The sequence below is a fragment of the Apteryx mantelli genome, chromosome 4 (genome assembly GCF_036417845.1).
Source record: "Apteryx mantelli isolate bAptMan1 chromosome 4, bAptMan1.hap1, whole genome shotgun sequence".
NCBI classification, from domain to species: Eukaryota; Metazoa; Chordata; class Aves; order Apterygiformes; family Apterygidae; genus Apteryx; species Apteryx mantelli.
The window spans coordinates 31,660,458-31,680,665 of record NC_089981.1 but is presented as its reverse complement, the minus strand read 5'-3'; the positions used below and the strand labels follow the sequence as shown (position 1 = coordinate 31,680,665).

The following is a 20,208-nucleotide window of genomic DNA, read 5'->3' as shown; positions in this document are numbered from 1 at the left end:
ACAGGGTTATCCTCCAAGGCCCACCTTAGATTGCAGCTATGAAGACTCAACATGTGTGCCTTATGCCAAGGACCCGGTCCTTGCGGGTTCTGTGAGATGGCGACCTTCCACCACTGTGTAAAGCAGTGGGACTTTGAGAACGCTTAGAGTTCTGCCGGTCTGAACAGTCAGCTGAAATGTTTGGAATAGCTGAAGCATGCATACGGAGTATGTCCAGCCTCAGGAAATTGGATAATGTAGAATTTCTGGCTGACTCTGTTCTTCAACACTTGAGAATTTTTAAATTTATGGAACTGAGTTTCTTAAGGTGACAATTTACTGAGATTAAAGCGTGTCCATGTACATATACATGTGTGTGCATATGTATATATGTTTGTTTGTTTTCAAGTGTTTCTATAGAGACAAGTCAGATCTAGGCCTGCCAAAATGTGCAACTTGCACTGTCGCTGAATTTCCCTAGAGAATTATTTTCTATAGAAGGTGGATATTAGCTGTAATGCTGTAGTCATGATAGTTTAAGGATAGAAACAAGATGTGATATGTAGCGAGAAGTTTAGACTGATGAAGGAAGATGTCACCAGTACTGTGAGAACAGAAAGAATAGTTGCAATAGTATATGCAATCTGACTGTATGTCTGGCTGTGTAAACTAATTAATAAAATTAATTTAAACCCAGAGCAATTTGTTTAAACCTGTACCTTGAAGATTGTCATTTCTATTTTGGACCTGAAGTAGTGGTGGTGGGCCTGAAAGCTTGTGTAGTGGGTTTCTTTGTTTATTTGTTTCTCCCTTGTCTGTATCTGTTGGCTGAACAAAAAGTATTCTCTGTTCCTGAAAACAGTGTTTCACCTAAGTCACATGAAGAATTCAATAGCAGAATGCTCTACATTTAATTCTATAAATGTGTATGAATTCTATATTTAGTTCTTGATGTATCAGTAGAACCCAATTTGCCTCTTGCCTGTTAAGTTTTACACATTATAACTATTTTAGATTCAGTTCTTTGAAGGGGTAACTACCAAAGCTGATGATAAAATAACTTCAGATCCTGCTTGTCTTTCTGGTGTGAAAAGTACTTGGGGGGGGGGGGGGATGAGTAGTGGGAGGACAGAAAAATTTAGCATGAAGTTTTGGAAAAGGAAGGAGTGAGGAAACTAGTCCAAAAGTCCTAATGTCAACAGTGAAAGAAGCAGCATCCCTAAAAGTCGCGTCAGTGCTACTTAAGGAGACAATTCTAGATTTCAGTTTGCATGCATATCTCTTAAAGAAGCAGGGGTGAGCCACTCTGCCCAAATGAGAAGATTTAAGAGGTTATGTGATCCAAGCGGCTCTTGCATAATTTGGAATTCTGCTATTTTTAGTTGCTAGAGTTTAATATTACAGTTAAACTGCGTTAGAAAGAACACAAACAGGAAAGACTAAGCTGGCATAAGTAGCTGAGGTTGTAGAAATACACAAGAAAAAAAAAACCTCTTGTGGTTAGGATACTCAACTTTGACAAAGCAGTTGATTGATTCTCTTCTTAAAAAGAAAATATTCAGGATGACAGGATTGTTTTAGGAGGTGAAACTGTTCAGTGGAGCAGTGTTCGTAGAACTGAATATTGAAGAAGCATTATCTAAGACCTGTTCTTAGCCAGAAATCAAGATAAGATCTCATCTCACGTATTCATGACCAGCAGAAATCAGTAGACAGACTGAAATGGGGTTATCCCAAGTCTGAGAAGATCTTAAGAGTATATGAAACAGTCTGGTAGTGAAAATAAATACATTGTTTATTTAAAAATAAATAAATAAACAACTACTGAGCCTTGCAAAATTTCTAGGGATGATTTTGTACAAAATCTTTTGCAGAGGTAATTAGTCTGTTAGAATTGTGCCATTAAAACAGTGTCTGGAGAAGACCTGATTAATATTGCTTAGAATTTTCCCAAAAGCTTCATAGAAAGTTAAGCATTGACAAAATAAGAGACAAAATGTTGTCTTGGATTAAAGTCTGATTGAGAGGGGAAACAGTATTAGGAATAAATGATCTGTTTTCATTTTGACTAAAAGCTAATCTAGGTGCAGAAGGTGTTCCAGTGTACTAACACCTGCAGTGTTAATGTTTTCATGAGTTGTGTTTAGTAAGTAAGATATCAGGCTATGTGTAAAATACAGTTAAGTTGGTTGGGTTCAAACATAATTTGTAGTGTCTGAACCATGGTAAATAAATAAGCATAGCAGACAAACTAACATTGATTAATGCAAAGCAGCATGCACTGAAGAGGAAACCTGAAGTTACTCATACATCTGGGTTTCAAATTAAGTAATTCTGCTCAGGAAAAAAACTTAGCAAATAATTTTCTATAGCTCAGTGAAGATTTCTGTTCCTTTCATAACTACAGTCTAAGATGTAAACAGTGTTAAACAGCTGGAGGAGTAAAATGAAAAATAATGTGAAGATTATTTTAATCCCCTTTTATGGATCAATGATGCAGCCTCCTAAGGAATACTGTATGCAGTGTGGGTCCATCATACATCTGTAAAGCATGTTACAAAATGAAAGGATTCAGAGGAGGACAGTGAGAATGATCAAAAGGCTAGAAAATCTCTCATAAAGTCAAATAAGGGGAAAAATGGGATTGCTTATGCCAGAGAGAACAGGAATGAGTTCTCATGGGTACAACCTATTATGTACATGAAGTGATGAATTTTAAATAAAAATGTAATAGGACAAATAGTTTTACACCTGACTAGTTCTTAAAGAATCAAGTGGATATTAATAAAATCAATGGTCTCAAATTCAGAACAGAAAAGATAGCGTATGTTTACTGTGTGTCTCATTGAATCTTTTTTCTTCTTAATACAGTTTCAAAGAGATATTAGAATTTATATTATTTATAACTAAAATCTGTGGTCTAGTGAGACATATGTCTGTTGCCATGCTTATTGTTCTTGAGGAAAGAAGATTGTTGCTGAAGAATTTTGGGGGACGGGGGGTTGGTTTGTTGGGGGTAGGTTTTTTTCATTTTGTATTTTACAGAGCCAGTAAAGTTTGGTCAGCCATCTTTATTGCTAACTTTGGTTTTTGTTCTTTGTGAGTTTTCTTTTTAACTTGCTAAAGGTTACATATTTTTCCAGTCGTGGTAACACAATCTATTTTCATTTAAGTTTTCTGTCAAAAGACTGCATAAATCTTTCTTGTATTGCTTGAGAAATACTGCTCTGTTTGGGGACTTCCAGCTATATATTTGAGAAGGTAGTGACATCTCATGGTAACCGTGGAAAATTGCAGGTGATTTGTGGTAAGGCTTTGGTGTTGGTAATTTAATCCATTGCAAGGATTGTTAGGTCAAAATTCTTTTTTAAACATGCTTGTATATAACACACTTCTCACTTAATTCTCAAGTGTTCATTATTTATTTAGTGATTAACTCAAGTATTTCTAAGCCTTAAAGGAAATACTAATATTCGTCAGCTAGCATCTGAAGTCTACATATGGTAGTGTGTAGTTACCTATATGTTTCTCACTTCCAAAACAACTACTTAAAATTATCTCTCCTGTTTTTACTTGTTTTAGGTACAAAGTCAGCTACAGAGTATGCCAATGGTGGCTATGATATTGTGTCGCCTGCTCCATCAGTATATTTGGGCAGACATCAAATTTTGCATCTCTTGGAAGATCTAAAGATGGCATTGGAAATGCTAGAGGATCCTCAAGAGAAAGAAGCATTGCGGAGTCAAATTCCAGGGGCCACAGCAATGTGTATACGGGAGTGGTTTGAAGAGAATCTGGTGAGTAGTTGTATACAGTGTTTCCTTTTTGTTTGCAAGCAACATTAGTTCAAGTATTTGATGCTTCACTTATTTTTACAATGACTGAAATCTACATCTTTAGAGAACTACTGGGGATGCTGAGCATTCTTAAAAAGCTGAGCATATTCCCATTTTACATGCTAATAAGCAAAGTGGTGCAGGGATAGAGGTATAAGAAGGCAGTAGAAGATCTTATTTTTTGGTGGGTGAGGGAGAAGGTAGTAAAAAGGAAGTTAAAGGGGTTTTTTTTGGTTCTCCTTTCCTGGACATAAACAGATTTATAACTAGAGAAGAAACTTTACTTTTATAAAACACTGATTTTCAATATGGTGACACTGTCTGTTGAAGGGAGAAGTAGGAAAAAGATGGATGGTTCTCATATATCCTTTTCCTTGCTACATTTCCTTTATCTTAGCTATCAGTATTTTGAATCTCCAAAGTATCCTCTACATCAGAGAAGGGTGGTAAACACAGCAAAGCTTTAGCTTCTGAGTGTGAGACATTTCTGTTGGATAGCTAAGGGAATAACACTTGACCATCCATTGGAAAAGACAGGCTTATCAAGGTGAGGAACAGTTTAGATCTTCAGGTAGGTCTTAAAAGGGAAACACTGAATGTAAAGGAACAGAAGATAGCAGGGCCTGCCAAAACACTTCTCCCCACCAAGCTTGCCATCGTAAATGAGTGATGATTTGCTAAAAAGAAGTTACTTACCACTTTCTCAGCTTTAGAAAAGATTTCTAGATGAAAGCTTTTTTTTTTTTTCCCCCTGGCTTTGTCAATGAATTTTATTCTTATGTAATAGTGCCTATTACAAAATTGTTAGCTTCTGGTTCAGTGTTTATCATCTGCTATAGCTGCCTTGTGCTTATTCTATGCTAATATTGTTGGAAAGCTTTTGTTTGAATTTCTCAACTGCTGCCTTCTTGACATTCTCCACAAAGTGAAAGTCTGGCTAGAAAGTCCTGTTTAGGACTGTATGAGAGAAGGGAATGGGAACTTGGTGCCAGTTTTGAAAGCGAGAGGTGGAGGCAAATATTAAATTTAGATTTTCAGTGTTAGATTCCAAGTCCAGATCCTGAGGCCAGCTATTCCTGAATTCCTGCCTTAGTAAATTTGATACCCTTTCCAAGGTCTGCAGTAGGTAAAAAGTGTTTTAAATGCTTAAAAGATGTAACTTTTCACGTGGTGTTCATACCAAAGTTGGCCCTGAACTGCCAAGTTGAAGACTTTGAGTCTGGTGGTCTGGTTTTTGACTCTTTCATTGCAGAAATATTAATTAAGCTAGCTTTTCAGCTCTGCAAGGTAGGTAACACTTGATGTTTTGACTCCTTTGACTTTTTCTTTTATATTAATCTATATATGCATGCTGCTTCTTTCTCATGGGACACTAGCCAAAACAGAAACCACGGTTCCCTTTTAAAACTGTAGTTTGCTGAGGCCCTAAAAGCCTTGTCTAGTACATCATGAGTAGTATTCATCTGATAAAGCAGTTGGGCAATCTCCATTCAGAACCAACAGAATAGGGATGCTGGTGGTATACTGTATCTCTTTGCAGTATGTTGAGATTACAGAAAATAACTGTTTTTAATATTTTTCACTGTTTTCTGTTGATAAATTCTGTACTTTTTTAAAAAAGTCTTATGTATGCAGGGAGGTTACACATAGTAGATGCAACTTTTACTGCAAAATGGCTGGTAATCTATATATTTGCATCTCCAACTTAGTGTATAGATCAATCCTTTTTAAAAAAAATGAAGAAAAAAACAGACTGTTTGTAAGCATACACACAACTTATGTAGACTGCAAATTTGTGCGAGCTTTTTCCACTGACAAGCAGCAGCTTAACTTGGACATTGAGAAGAAACCTCATCAAATTCAGCTCAGTTCAATGAAATGGAACATGAATTTCATAGTTATGTCCCTGACTGAGAACTCCTTGCTTCCAGAACAGAGCTGTGAAAGCTAAGGCATTGGTTGCAAAGGACTTTGATCATTTTAGTTGCCACGATATGTGAAAAAGTATAGTGAAGATAGCAAGCTATAGAGAATGAGAATTCTATAGCTCAATGAATACATTCACTTTGGAAGCCTCAAATTTGATCAGTACAGTCTATGTAATATTGGAATTTCATAAGGAAAAACTGCTCAGTTCACACAGTTTAAATGAATCAGGATTGAAGCAGTCCGATTTATTAAAGACACACAATCAACACAATCAGTGAATTACATATTTACAATCAACATTAGCAATGTAACAGATAAAACAGAATACTAGATGCTTACAAGATTTTAGGAACACCTACAAAATTCTAACTACAGTTCTGTAACTCATTCCAAAAAGTTGTAATCACAGGCATGCATACACATTCAGTTACATGCACACAGCCTGTCTCTCACAGGCATTGTCGTTTACAAGCATGCATAGCCCCCTCCATGGGATGTGGGCTCCCTTATTTACACACAGCTCCTTTTGGACATGTGGGTGCTCTGGCTTTTGTGCATATCCACAAAGTTCCCTGCCATTCGCTAACCCACACAGTGGTGAGCAAGCACCCCACAAGTTCACAGGTGCACACCTGAAGTGTGGTTTCCTACTTGTTGCATCTGGTAACTGTCAGGCTACTCAGTGTCCAACAGGGAGATGCTCCATCAGATATAAACAGAGGTTGCAGTGCTGATGGGGCAGCTTCTGGCAGTGTCAAGACAGGTTTGGACTGTTACTCTATTACTCTCATCTCTTCCTTGTCATCCTTATACTTTTCATGCTTCTTTTATACTTCTTTTCAAGCTGACTTCTTGTTTATTTCTAAAGACTTTGTAATTCCTCGATTACTGTTTAATCCAGCTGATGGCCATGTCCTCTTTAACATGATCAGTTTGGGGCAAACACCCACAGTTTTGGGTGTTCCACTCACCCATACTGTTTACGCTCACTTTCCTATCTTAACAGCTGTTGTTATCCAGGCCCTTTTACCAAGGGTGGGCAGTATGGGCCCCCCCATATTGGAAGAACATGCATTAGATTTAAAAAAACAAACCAACCAACCACTCAGATGGAGTTTTCCACTAAGTGTCTCTGTTAAGCCTTCTCTTTAAAGTGGAGGCTAATATGGAGGCAGTATGGAGATTTGGAATATATAGTTTGTTGTTTTATCCAACTAAATTGTTACAATTCAACTGCATTCTGTTTTATGTAACAAACTTTAGAGTGGATGGTAAACTAATATGTTTGAGCTTTTATAAAAGCTATTGTAGGCCGAACTGAGGGGTTTTTGTGGGTGGTTAATTCCACACCTGCTTAGTTTTGGGGTCCACGCACCTTCCTTTGAAGCTGATACTGCAGGCTGCTGAAGCATATGCTGAACAAGCCACTGATCTTAGAGTGCAGCAATTCCTTTGTTTCTAACGTAGTAAGAGGTGAGGTCAAAAACATTCCCAGCTTATCCCACCAAGGAATACCTTAGAAGCTAAAGGTGCAAAGGACTATCTGGCATTTATTTTAAAAGCAGATAAGTATGCTCTTTCAAAAAAGGGAAGAGTGTTACTTTTATGATCCTACTTCACTTAAATGCGTACTTGAAAATTGTATTAAAAATCATTGCAGCTTCCCCACTTAATCAAGAATACATCCTTCCTTATTGAAATTTTGTGAATTTGTGTTTTGCTACCTGACTTCTAGTAAGAAAAATAGATTGAGTTTGTGTCTGTAAAACTCTGTTCTGAGGTATATGTATGACTTTAGGTTTTGGGGATGGGGGTAACTAAAACAGTCACAAAACTTTCTTTAAAACAATGCCGCATGAAGCAGAATCTTGGGTTTGTTCAAAATACATGGGTGTATTAGCAAAAAGTCTGATAACATTTCTAGTTGCTTGCATGTATCTTGCATCAGGTTTTTTGCAGAGAGCTAACATGAATAGCTTTATAGTCTTTTTATTGTTATGTATCTCTGAGTGAAAGAGCCTTAATTTTTCTGTAAAGGGCTTACTAATGTAAGCTTTAACAAAATTTAGAACTGCTTATGTGGACAGAACTCTTCTCTTGCTCTTAGATAGAGGTATTAGTAACATACCATATAGTACTTTTTCTGCATTTAAGAAAAAAAAAAGCATCAGATTTTTTTTTTTTTAAACTGGATGCAGACCTCCCACCTCCAGGTCACAAGTTCAAGTGTGCTTTGTGTTGACAGTTAGTGAAACCACTGCAGTAGGTTGGCTTTTCTGGGAACCTGCAGAGTGGGGACTAAGAAAGGTGATCCCAGACTTGTTTAATACTGTCTGGCAGGAACTAAGCATTTCTCAGCTAGTACTTTGGTTTAAGCAGAATTATGGAATAAAAGAAGTCCCAGTCATTTTCTTGTGAGCTCCTTCTGTATTAGCAATCATTGTAACCTAATTCAGTCCTGAAAGCTCTTTGAGAAATAGTATAGCAATCCCCACCAGTTCTATTTGTGAAACACAGCAGTAGTGCATATTGTAGGTTAGAAAATGGAAAGTGACTCCATCTTCTTTATATCGTTTGTTTTTATTGGAGTATCATCTAGGAAACAGTGCTCAATTGTGCTAGAATGGGACAAATGCATACTGCAAAAAATAGCCCCCCAGCCTTATAATTCAAGTAGCTTTGCAGCATTGATAATTGCTACTAAGTGTGCTGAACTACAGCTACGGCTTAAATGAATAAGGCTGTGGAGTTTAGCCTTTCTGTCAGCTTTAAGACACGTTGGCTTACTTGCTGATCAACTGGGAAGCTTCTGTGGTGGTTATAGATTCTATAGCTGGTCTGACCAGAGTCTTACTTCCTCTCACTTCTGTAGTTTGGTATTTTTATCAAATATGAAATGTCACCAAGTTGTCAGTGTGGTGGTTTTTGTTTTTAACAATTCTAAGTTACATTTTTTGGTCTATCTGCTATAGGTGTAAATACCAAAGGCATTAGAAAATTTAGATGTATCTAGAGTGTGAAAACTTAAGACATTCTTTTATACCTGATACTACCTTGCTTGCTTCCCCTGTTGTGAGTGTCTGCTTTATTCTTTTTTTTTTTTTATGGCAGCATTGGTTGTGGTTTGGTATTGCAGGTGCCAGTGAGTTTTACGCTTCCTATCTAAAATCTCCTGAAGAAAAGGCACACCATTTGTGGAAATAAAGGCTTGGCTTAGCTCAGAAGTTTGAGACAAACTCATGCCACAAGGGTCCTTTTTGAGTTTCTATGGTCTGGGATCTGTGAACATCAGGTTCTTGAGTTTACAGTATAACTGGGGACAACAAGCTGGCTGCAACTGTCTGTAAGTGTAAGATGTTGTATGCTGTGAGATAGATGCTGTAGATATGACATAAAGATAGTCAGCATTGAATTTAGAAAGATTTTACTATGTCTAATAGAATGAGGGATTGGAACTGGATTAAAATTTTGTGCCTTGAAGAGAAATGTTTTGCATGCTTTCTGCTTGGAAATGCTTTGGCCTGGCAAACTGAACAAAAAGACCTGCAGATTATCATGGAAACCTCATATAAAACAGTTTTGGGTATAGTTTCACAGCTTCTCATTAAATATTTTAGTAGTGCTACTGACTACATGACATATCACAAAGGAGGCAGCAATTTCAGCATTAAAAATTAACTGCCGCTGTGACTGATGACTATGTTTGACTGGGTGAGCTAAGAGGATAATATAGTTACAGTTGCATTTCATAACTCTGAAATTCTACACTGTTAATTCCTTTTTTTTTTATTCTATACATCTCTGTGGAACCTTTTCCTAAGTAAAGAGGACCTTAATGTTCTTAAGAACAGTGGTCCTAAATAGTTTTAAACATGAATGAAAGCCTCATTTCCAGGATTACAAAGCATGATCTTCCTTCCAGTGGAACATTTGTATTTAGTTTAAACCACTTCACCATGTTGCTTTGCATAATGACCCTTAAAATGCTGATTCTTAAACTTGTTAGTATTTTCCTGATGATTTTTTTTTTTTCTGGGAAGCTTAATTCTGAAAATCTTTCTAAATGTTCTAAATTTGAAGAAGCAGGGACGGGAGAGGAGAGGAAGCAGTAGTAGAGAAATATGTGGTAATTTCCTAGAGTAATGTGATTTGCCATATGTTATATGCTGAACTTGTCTCGTTTCATACTCAATGTGTTTCTGTTGTGGTAAAAACAAACTTCTTAGCAGGAATCATAGAATAAATTTCTTAGTCTTAATTGCCATTTATCCATGATTAATATTCAGAAAAGAGTGTTTCCACTGTGTGTTAAAATAGAAGAGTTCTTTTTCCTATTGTCTTCACTGGGACTTGGATTAAAGCAGTAAGCCTCAATTCAGCAGAATTCTGACTTGGTGAGGTTGTGAAGTTTTGAAATGGCCTCAAAACTTCAATCTAAACATATGTTTAAGTGCTCTGCTGAAACATAGTCACCAGTTTCTTTACTTTACTTTTGTCTAAGATTCATTTTACAGACTTATCTGTCCAGAACATAGGCAGAAAATGACTGCATTACAGAGCATTGTAATATTTGAACAAATGCTTTTATAAAGGTGGAATGTAATATTAACATCTTCTGCTAGTAAAAAAAAAAAAAAATCAAACTTGCTTGCACACAAATAACTATGTTTAAAAAAATTCTTATGCTGTATAAATGTTAAAAGTCAAATGCTGTATAAATATTTAATTTGAATGTAAGATATTGCTGATAAAATCAGAAGTATTAAATGTACATATAAGTTGAACTTTTCAGCAACAGCTGAATGGGAAGAGAATATGTTATGAGTAATACCAATTAAAGTCATTATATTTATCTGCTGGTAGATATGACTGTGGAACTCAACTGTTGAGAGTCATAATGGAACTATATTTAGTTGAATCTTCCCATTACCAAGGGGTATTAACACGTGTTAAATTGAAAACTGACCTGCGAGCATGTTTGGGACAGCGTGAGAAGGCCTTCATTCTGTATGCATTCATGTTTATTTTTGCCAACTTGAAACATTAGATGGATATGTTTTCTGAGCAGTTGTCTGAGTCATAAGTTGATGATCCAGTCCTCTGCTGTGCTCCAGCTCCTTTGCACTGACCTGATGATGCAAGGAAGCCCTGAACTGGAAGATCTGCTCCTTTCAGAATTTCCCAGGCATGTTAGAGCAATTCCCAGCACACAAGAAGCAGCAGAGGAAGTGTCCTTTATATGTGCAGCTATTTATGAATACTAGAGAGTGCCTTGGAGCCAGTGGAAAGGAGGTGTACATGATTTGCCTGGAAGAGCTCTAGTTACAAATTTGTTATCTAAACCAGGTACAATTTTTTTTTTTAATGTTCTGTGATTGCTTTTTCTGGGAGTCAGCCTCATCAGCTCTGACTGTGACTGCTCACTGTAGTAGCTGTTTAGCAGATGTAGGAAGATCTCCTCCGTGCAACGAACTAAAGCAAGCTTAGAATAGTTTTGCAATGAGTAGGGCTGGTTTAGATCTCCTTCTTAAAATAACACAGTGAGATTGGTTTTCTGCATTTTCTTGCACCCATGTAGTGCTTACCAGAGCCACCTTTCAACTACAGTGATGTAATCACTACAGAAGTGATTAAACAGGATTGGGTGTTATGGCCATAATAGGCTTAGGGTGTTCATGGCAAAGTATGGCATTCCTGTTATGGTAGCAGGGCCTTTACATTTATATGTTAAATTTTCAAAGATTTCAAGATAGTCTAGTGACATACTGTGAAGTTTTAGCCCTTGGGGGCAAGGCTCAGTACAATGCTGTAAATCCTCCATGGACTCTCCGCACTTTGATATTCTCAGAGGCACTAGAGGATTACTCTGTATGGTTTCAGGAAGCCATGCTTATAAACAGAAATTGCATGTTAGTCTTCAAAAGGATTAATATGATTTGTCCAGTTTCACTTATCTAAGACTCTTTCAGCTGTTGACTTCAGTGTCTTCCTTCCTTTGCGCTAAGTGGCTGAGTAACACAAAAGTTTCTCTTTACTTTTGTGCTTAATGCTATGTAAGGTGGCTGTCTTTTATTTCACATTATATTCAGTCATTACAGTTTCTAGCTCCATTGCTTTCCATTGATTTAGTATGATGCACTGCATTATTTTAACAAATACTAGTATATAAATGTAATTACTATGAAGTGTGTGTGTGTGTATATATATATATATTTTTTTTTAATTGCACCAACAGGAGATGTCTGAAAATGCTTTCCATAAAGTAATTAACAAGGGATTGGTAAGAAAGAATTTATTTCACTAAACCATGGTACTAACAAATAAGATATAAAGGTAATGGTCCTCAAGGCAGAAAGCAAATTTTCATTTTAAAAGTCCTGTATTGATTTGGAGATATTATTTGAATGTTACAGTAAGGGTATAAACTTGAAGTATTTTTGTGTATAACCTTTACTCAGATTTCACAGAATTTGGGTAGGTTGACCTATGTCATTTGCAAAGTATAATCAGTAATGACAAAGATAGTGAGAATGTAATGCACAACAAAATTATTTAATGCTCTTTTGGATAATACATGGACAACAGTGGTAAATGTACTTAGCTATATTTAGTTAAAATACGTTTTCAGGTTTTGTGATCTTTCAAAAATAAAAACAAATTATACTTATTTTAGAAAATAGCATACGACATGCTGACATGTTACTCTAAGTAGATGAGCATGTGTTTAATTTCACTGAAATAATGAAATGCTTAACAAGAAAATAATGAAGTTATTTGTATATTGTTTAGCAGGAATAAGAAAGTAAATGTTTATCTGCAGCTTACTCTTTTTTCATTATTTTTCTATTTTTGAAATTTTAAAAAATAAAACTTCATCTGTGTCATACTGGGGAGAGATGAAAAGTTATCTGGTAATGTTGATGTATGTGCAGTTATTGGTAAATATCCTCTTTCAAACATTTCAGACACCGACTTACTGCTTATTTAATAATTTCAGCAGTGCACTGAAACCTTTCAGACTGAAAACTTAAACCTGAATTATTGTAATGCATTGTATGGTAGAATTTAAATACATTTCTTTAGATATTTTCCAACTGGCTCTTCACATACCAGTGTATCCTTTCCTTGCCTACAGCAAATCCTTTTATTTATTTATTTATTTATTTATTTTGGAGGCTGGGGGAGGATCAGTGATTTTTATTGTTCAATTAAATAGAAAATATTTTGTAGTTTTTATGCAAAAAAACATGATATTCAAGTTTATTACAACCTATGTTTTCTCCTAAATAAGTTTCATGAAGAAAATTGTAGCTCCTCTAGAGCTTGGGCCGAAAATGTATTTCAGCATATGGCAAAGAATGTTTGAAACTGCCAAGAATGTGCAAATGTCTGTGAATGAATTAATAAATAATAAGTTCATCTAAGTATTAGTAATACTTTCTTTATGCAAGCCAAGGAAAGAGAGCTAATTATTACTTGAGCAATATACAGAAAGGGCCTAGTAGTGCTAGAGGTATGTGGTATCATAGAGCCTGCAGATGGGAATGAATCCAAAGATGTCTGAAACTGTTTGAAGTATTAGTTGGGGTGGTTTTTGTTTTTGTTTTGTTCCCCCCCCCCCCCTCCAAAATACATAATAAGAATGGAGGTTAATCATGCTGGCATGGAAATAATGGCCATCTACGTATGATCATTTTTAAACTACAGGTTTTAAGCAAAGAATTAAGCCATTTGGATTGAGTGTATTTTATGCTGGGAGAAGAATACTTGTTCACATATCTACATAACATTATTTCTAGTCTGTTGCCCTAGAATACTCACTTTTGTTAAATTATCATCAGTAAAGGTATGCACAAATGTGTTCATATACAGAACACAATAAAAAAATTCTTTTTGTCCCAAGTCAAGAGTTTCATCTTTCTCTGTCATTTAGGTGTTATCACTTGTTTATGATTAAGAGGCTAAGAAGAACAAGCATCTTGCTGCAAATGCTTAGTCTGGATTTCTGAAGTCATTCTTCACCATGTAAAAGGATTTCTTTCTCTATCTATTGTCTTTTGCACAAATGGCCTGAATTTCTCTTTATATACAAAACTATATTCATGTGCATGCATATTCTTACATTCTCTCTCTTTCTTCACCCTGAAGCTCTCCCATTCTTATGCTGCTGATAGGTGTGTGATTGGCATGCTGAAGACACTTTTTCGTTATGAAATCTGGTCCTGATCCCTTTGCTTCCAAGGTAGCCCAAACACTAGGATTGGGAAGAGCAGAAAGTAATGGCTGAAGGAAAAGTTAATATTAATTCTTGGGAGGGAGGAAGCTTGTTTGTTGCCAGCCATATTCGGGTGTACTCCCCGATTAGGCTGGGAAGATGCATAGTTGCTCATCTCAGTTCTTGGCCTGAAAGGCCAAATGTATGTTTAGTCTCTTCAGATGCTGACGGGTTTTGAAACCCAAATGATCTAAAAGTTACTGCTCAAAACAGCGAGAGGATAAATGACTAAATAGTATATTTCACTCTTCACTTCATCCCTCAGAAATGGTGCTGGGTGCTATGTTGCAGGGATCTGTCAACCAAGGTGTTTAACCTCACTCCTGAAACCTGATGGAGGCTGAAGACCTTGTGCACTGCTTCATATTCCCTTGCCCTCTAACCTCCCAGGCAATGCAGCTCCAATACAGGAGCACTACTGACACATTTCATTTGTGCTGTCCTAAAAGGTCAACAAAAACTGTGTTTCAGAACAAACATAACTGAATAAAAAGTAAAATTGTTTTAAAAATATATAATTTTATAATGTTTACAAAGCCTCAGCTGGGTGGGAGAAGGAGGAACAGCAGTGGGAAAGCAGACAACTCTGTTGCTTCCTCAGCTCTGGTGTGTTAGTAGGGGAAGAGGGATTACACCAGCCAGTCAGGATGCCCTTTCCTCACCAGTTTGGGGGGGATTTCTGGACTTTTCTTGTTCACCTCACACTTCTGGAATTGAGGGACATGAGAAAAGTAATTGATTTAAAGCATTCTGTTACTTACAGATTTGAAGCTGTTACAGCATGTCTGTTTGAAACATATTTAAAATCTTGTTAGAAATATTTGACAATCTGACTAATAAAGTAACAGGTTATTAGCTGAGAGTCTTTCATAGATTGACGTATTGGCAGGTGTTCATGAGGCAAACACCTTCGCAGTTCTGGAAACAGAGCTGCTAGCTGCATCAACAGCGCAGTGATCAGCAATCTATGAAAATACAGGACTGGCAAAGAAATCCTAATGGGTTGATGCAGCCTGTGGAATATATGAACTTTGCTAATTTAAAGCTTTTTACATTGCATTTGTATAGCCATAATGTGTGTGTTCTTTCTTTTGAGACAGCATTGGAGAAGATAGACAAGTGTGTGTGTGAATAGCTAGGTCATTATCTCTCTTCTTGGGTAACACTTGAGTGTGGTAGGGTTTCAGTGATATGGGGGGTGTTCATTCTCCATTGAACTAGAATTTAGTGCTCAGTGAAGGAATACATGTAGATGCAGATTTCCTAAAAAGAAGGAAAAAAAATTTGTAGTGGTAACCTAGTGAAGCAATCCCCAGATTGCAAAATATTTTCCTTACTTATCTTCACATTGCCCACAGAAACTAACCTGCTTTCCCGGTGAAATCAAAAAGTATTCTGAGCAAGTCTGGGGCAATTGATCTGCATTCAGTTGGTGCCTGAAACTTTTTCAGGCCAAAGATCAAGCAGGACATAAAGTTCAGTGTGCAGGTGACAGGCTAAAAGTGAACATGTGACTGTCTGGAATGTACGTTGTCAACATTTGTAGCTGATAAGATGCAGAAAATTCAGACACGTTTACCTTTTAATCAGGAAGAATGACTGTAACAGAATCAAGAGGCTGTTGCATGAAATCCAGGACAAATCACAAGGCAGAAATAAGGTATGTTTGTCATTTAAAATACTTCCATCAGGTGAAATCAATATTCAGCTAACTGCAGATGCTATACTGAGGCAGTAATAGATGGAGTAATACAATTTTCCTCAAGTTTTATTAACTATGCTTGCCGAGGAATAAAATTTGGAATGTGAAGAGGTTTTTTGCGTGTTTGTTTTTTAATAAACAATGGTTAAAGAAATCATTGAGAGGTTATGTATGGTGGAATTTCTTAATAGAGGTAGTTTCCCCCCTCCCCTAAATAAATCTGAAATGAGAGTCTCTCTCTTGAAACAGATGAAACTTAGAACTTGAGGCTCTGTAGTGGTGGTTTATTTGCTATTCTCCATAATCAGATAACTAATTTTTGGCAAAAATCGCCTTGAGATGTCGGAAGTTTGTGTTTTTACCTCAGGAGAACCCCCATTAAGTCTCCAGTGTGTCAGTCCCTGACAGAGGCTATCTTACATACGGAAGTGTAGTATATAGAGTGCATTTTAAAAATATTTTTTAAGATTCTTTTTAATGGACTATAATTAATGTACTAAGGCTTTTGCCAGATGACAAGAACTATTCAAGAGAGCTGCTGTCATCAAGATATCATAAAAACTTCTACAACCAGTGTAGAATAAGTGCATTTTATGCACAGAACAAGCCAAGTTCCCCCCCCCCCCGATGCTTTCTTGTGGCACAGTTGATTTTGGCAACTGACCTTTTACTTTGTCGTGTTTACTCATTATTTTAGATATACTGGCACCTCTAAAATACCTGAAGCACTAACTTTTAAAAACGTTTCATATTTTCCTTGTTGGATGACTTTAAGTAACAACAGGCAATAAATACATGAATAAAGCTGGCACTCTAGGTCTATATCCATACCTTTGCTTTGTAACTTGGAAGATTCTAAAAAGAGGTCTTTGGGGTCAAAAGGTTCAAGAATGATTGAAATAATATATTTCCACTTCTCTCACAGAAACTCCTTCATGTATCCACCTTCCACAATCTGAAAGGAGGGGAGATGGCTAAGTGAGGCAGGTCCTTGTAAGAACTGCTTTTCAGGGCACCACATTGCTTCAGATTTTTAAGCTCTTAGCATACAGCAGTTTGACACTGACTCTTCCTAATTGTTGTTGTACTGCGTCTCGGATGTAGGAGTGAGTTTGGCTGCAGAGACTGAGACAAAGGGGAGTTTTGCAAATGTTCTGAGATTACCATGAAAATCCCATGGGGACAGTTACATTTTGGTCTTAATAGGCATTGCACGATCAGTTGTCTTCATATATGGAACAATGAGTTGCCCAGTTTAAGGTCAAAGCCACTCTTAGCCAGTGGGAGATACGAAGCTGGAAAACTGGAGTTTGTTGAGAACAGTTAGAACGTGGTCATAACTACTGTGTGGAGGCACTAGAGGACACCACAGTAACAGGCAAGAATGCTTTAAACTCCCCTTCTTGCCAGAGCCATTGCTTTGCATATGCATTTATGGTGGTGTTGCAAGTTTGAAAAGTTGCCATGCTATGAGACTCGAGCTTCAGCAGGAACAGGCAAAAAAATTAAAAGAATATCATAGTTTTTTGTAAAGATGGAAAACTGCCTCTTTGGCAATAGCAGTTTTTATATTTATAGAATTATTAACTTATCCACAGGATCATCCTTGAATCTCTCCTCTTTTATAATGTCTTTTGAGAGGACAGGCAAGTAATTCAAAGAGCAGAACTTATTTTTAGATTTAGTCTGAGCCTGAAATAAACTGAGAAGCCTGAGTAGTGTTACAATAAACAGGGAGTAAAACAGAGACAGGAAATAGGGGGTCTTTGGTAATGAGTTCCAGCCACTCTTGAAACAGAAAGCCGGAGAAAGCATTACTTGAAAATAGTTTCTCAGTGACAGCTTAACAATTTTTAGCTTGTTAATGTAACTTTAAAAGGGAATGGTTTCTGCAGACTTATACTATTCTTGAAAGTTCTCTTTTTTAAAAAAATCATTTAGCAAGTTATATTTTTGAAGCTTTTAGAATTGCATTGTTCCTTGCTGCTAACTGATCTGCTGTTTTTAAAAAAAACAGATGTTTGGGGGAGAGTCTTAACTTTATACAGTTGTGTGGTATATACATCTGTGAGACGCATTTGGGACTGTGGGAAGGAGACAGAAGAAATGTGAACACACATTCAAGATTTTAGAAGCTAAGAGTTGAAAGGGGAAGAAGTCACAGCTGTAGCCCGTAGAACAAAGCGGTATGCGCGCTTCCAAAAGTCCCTCTTAACCCTGGCACTGTGATTGCTGAGATGGGCCCAAAGCATGGATGGTGAGATTGATATTTACAAGCACTTCACGTGGCTAAGGAGGGTAAGTGATATGCTCTGCTTTGTTTTCTCTCTGTAAATACATGTTAGTAACTAGTAGTCAGAACTTTCAGCTTTGCAAAAGGAAACATGAGTGCCTCATATTTAAAATACAGTAAGTTTCTTCCTGAGAAATGAATTATAAACACTTTTCCGTGCAGAGAGGGAGGCACAGGGAGGGGGGAGAGAATCAGCTATCTTTTGTCTTTAAAAATGAAACTCTGGACTCAAACTTTGAATAAATAGTAATATCTTCTACTAAGTGCTCGTGCTTTCCTGAGATTGTACTACAACAAAACTTAACGTACATGTGAATGTATGGTAAAAAAGGAGAGTATGATGTTTACCGCGTTATGGTTTAAATTTTAAAAATATTTGCCTTGGTTCTTCACTTAATTCTTTGTAGGAATACTTCATGGGACCTTTTAGGATGCCTTTGTTCTGGATAAAAATGGTGGTAGTTTTCTCTTGTGCATGTTTATCTGATTAAATTATGTTTTTGAAAAAGTGCTGTTGAAATCCTAGTTCTGTGATGAACTATCTGAATGGGACTTAACTGCATAATATAATGAGATTCTTTTTTGTCTTCCTATAGATAAAAGAAGGTTTTTGCAGTTGTTTTTTCACCTTGGAAAGATCACTGAGTTTTTGCTAACTTCTAAATTTTTTAGGTTCTAAGCATTTTTCAGTTTTTGAAAAATCCATGAATGGAATGAGAGCAGATCCTTCACAGTATACTGTTTGTGGGGGGATTCTTTTTTGTTGTTTGTTTTGTTTTTAATTGTATGTGGTATGTAAGCAGTGCATGCTCTTGTTATACTTTTTAAATCTGTTTTTTAGCTTGTGTATACTTTTTTTGCAGATTCTATGCATGCAATTTATATTAGTGCTTCTGTATCACACTGGATTAAAAACACACATGTATACATACACACATGCACTCTATTAGATGTGTAAACATACAATAAATGTAAATGTCTATGTAAAATGTGAACAGGAGCTTTAATTTTGGTAACTTCTTGAATGAACAGAAAGTATTCATGATATATTAATGTCTTTGATAAAAGCTTGAGTTTGAGAAGCTTGAAGTTCAGTTAATTTCCAAAATATTTGCATCAGGTTCTGGAGGCCCTTAAATTTCTGGAGTGTGGGTGGGGAGGGGATTAAATGGGGAGTGAGTGGTAAGTGAAGAAGAAGAGGCAACAGGAACTAGCAGTTGGTAACACTATGTTATTAGTTTAACCTGTGCTCTGTGCAGTTAAATCTAAATACTGTTTTTTGAGATCCCATATTAAATTGTTATTTAAATGACTTTTGGAATATGGTATGTCTGATCCCCCCACCTCCCCCCCTTCCTGGTCTGAATTACACTTCTAAAAGCATAGGTTTGCTGACAAAGGGATAAGGTGTGCTGTTTTCAGGATGTGTGACATTCAGTGTGTGCAGGAGACAGTAACACAGGGAGCAAAGGCTAAAGAAATAGCTTCTGTGAGGAATGTTTCAGACTGAAGTGTTAGTGGTTGGTGGGGGGTATTTGGGGTGTTTTTTGTTTGTTTGTTTTAACAGCATAGAGTATCTTTGGGATGATTTTCAAATACTATGTTCAGAAAGGATACTGTGTTCAAATGCAGCACATATTCTTTTACAGAAACTGGAGTATAATGATGTTAGAGTGGTTGCATGTAATTCCTTTTATGTAGAGAACATAAAGGAGAATATCAATACTTTTCTTTTTTTCTAGCAGTCTCTTGTAGAGGATGAGCACATTTGGAGGAAGGGAACTAACAGAACTGAAAATAATCTTGTATTGTTCCCAGGAGAACTCGAGCAGTCTGCTCCCAAATTCCTTTGTTAAGTGATTAAGAAAAAAATACTGAAACAATCTAAGTTGCTTATTTAATTCTCATGTTCAAGAATCCAAATGTAGTGTCACGTGTCCTGGCACTGGCTTTGACATAGAAAGATTTCAGGCCCTGCAATCATAAGCTGTTGCTCTTTGGCTGATAGTGAAAGTAGTACTCTCCAGAGTAATGAATAGCACTTAACAGAGGGTAACTGCAATGCACTTCCATAAGCCTTTGGTGAAGTATGCCAAAGCTGGCTCCAGTTTCATGATCAGTAGAAATCATTTTGGAGACTAGAATCAGTTTTGATGTTGCAGTTAGTTGGTGAAGCCAGATTTGCATGATATGT

General features: G+C 36.7%; 1 protein-coding gene across 5 annotated transcripts in view; it reads left to right on the top strand.

The window, feature by feature from the left end:
- Positions 1–20,208, top strand: part of PPFIBP2 (PPFIA binding protein 2) — a 106,656-nt gene that overhangs the window by 29,779 nt on the left and 56,669 nt on the right. For 3 of the 5 annotated variants that reach the window (XM_013957872.2, XM_067296162.1, XM_067296161.1), the window contains exon 1: positions 17,601–18,019. In XM_013957872.2, the coding sequence (XP_013813326.1) occupies positions 17,972–18,019 (48 nt within the window). In that variant the 5' untranslated portion in view covers positions 17,601–17,971. Of the gene's footprint in view, positions 1–3,561; positions 3,777–15,661; positions 15,680–17,600; positions 18,020–20,208 lie in introns of those variants that run through there. The other 2 variants (XM_067296160.1, XM_067296163.1) reach the window with 2 other exon arrangements.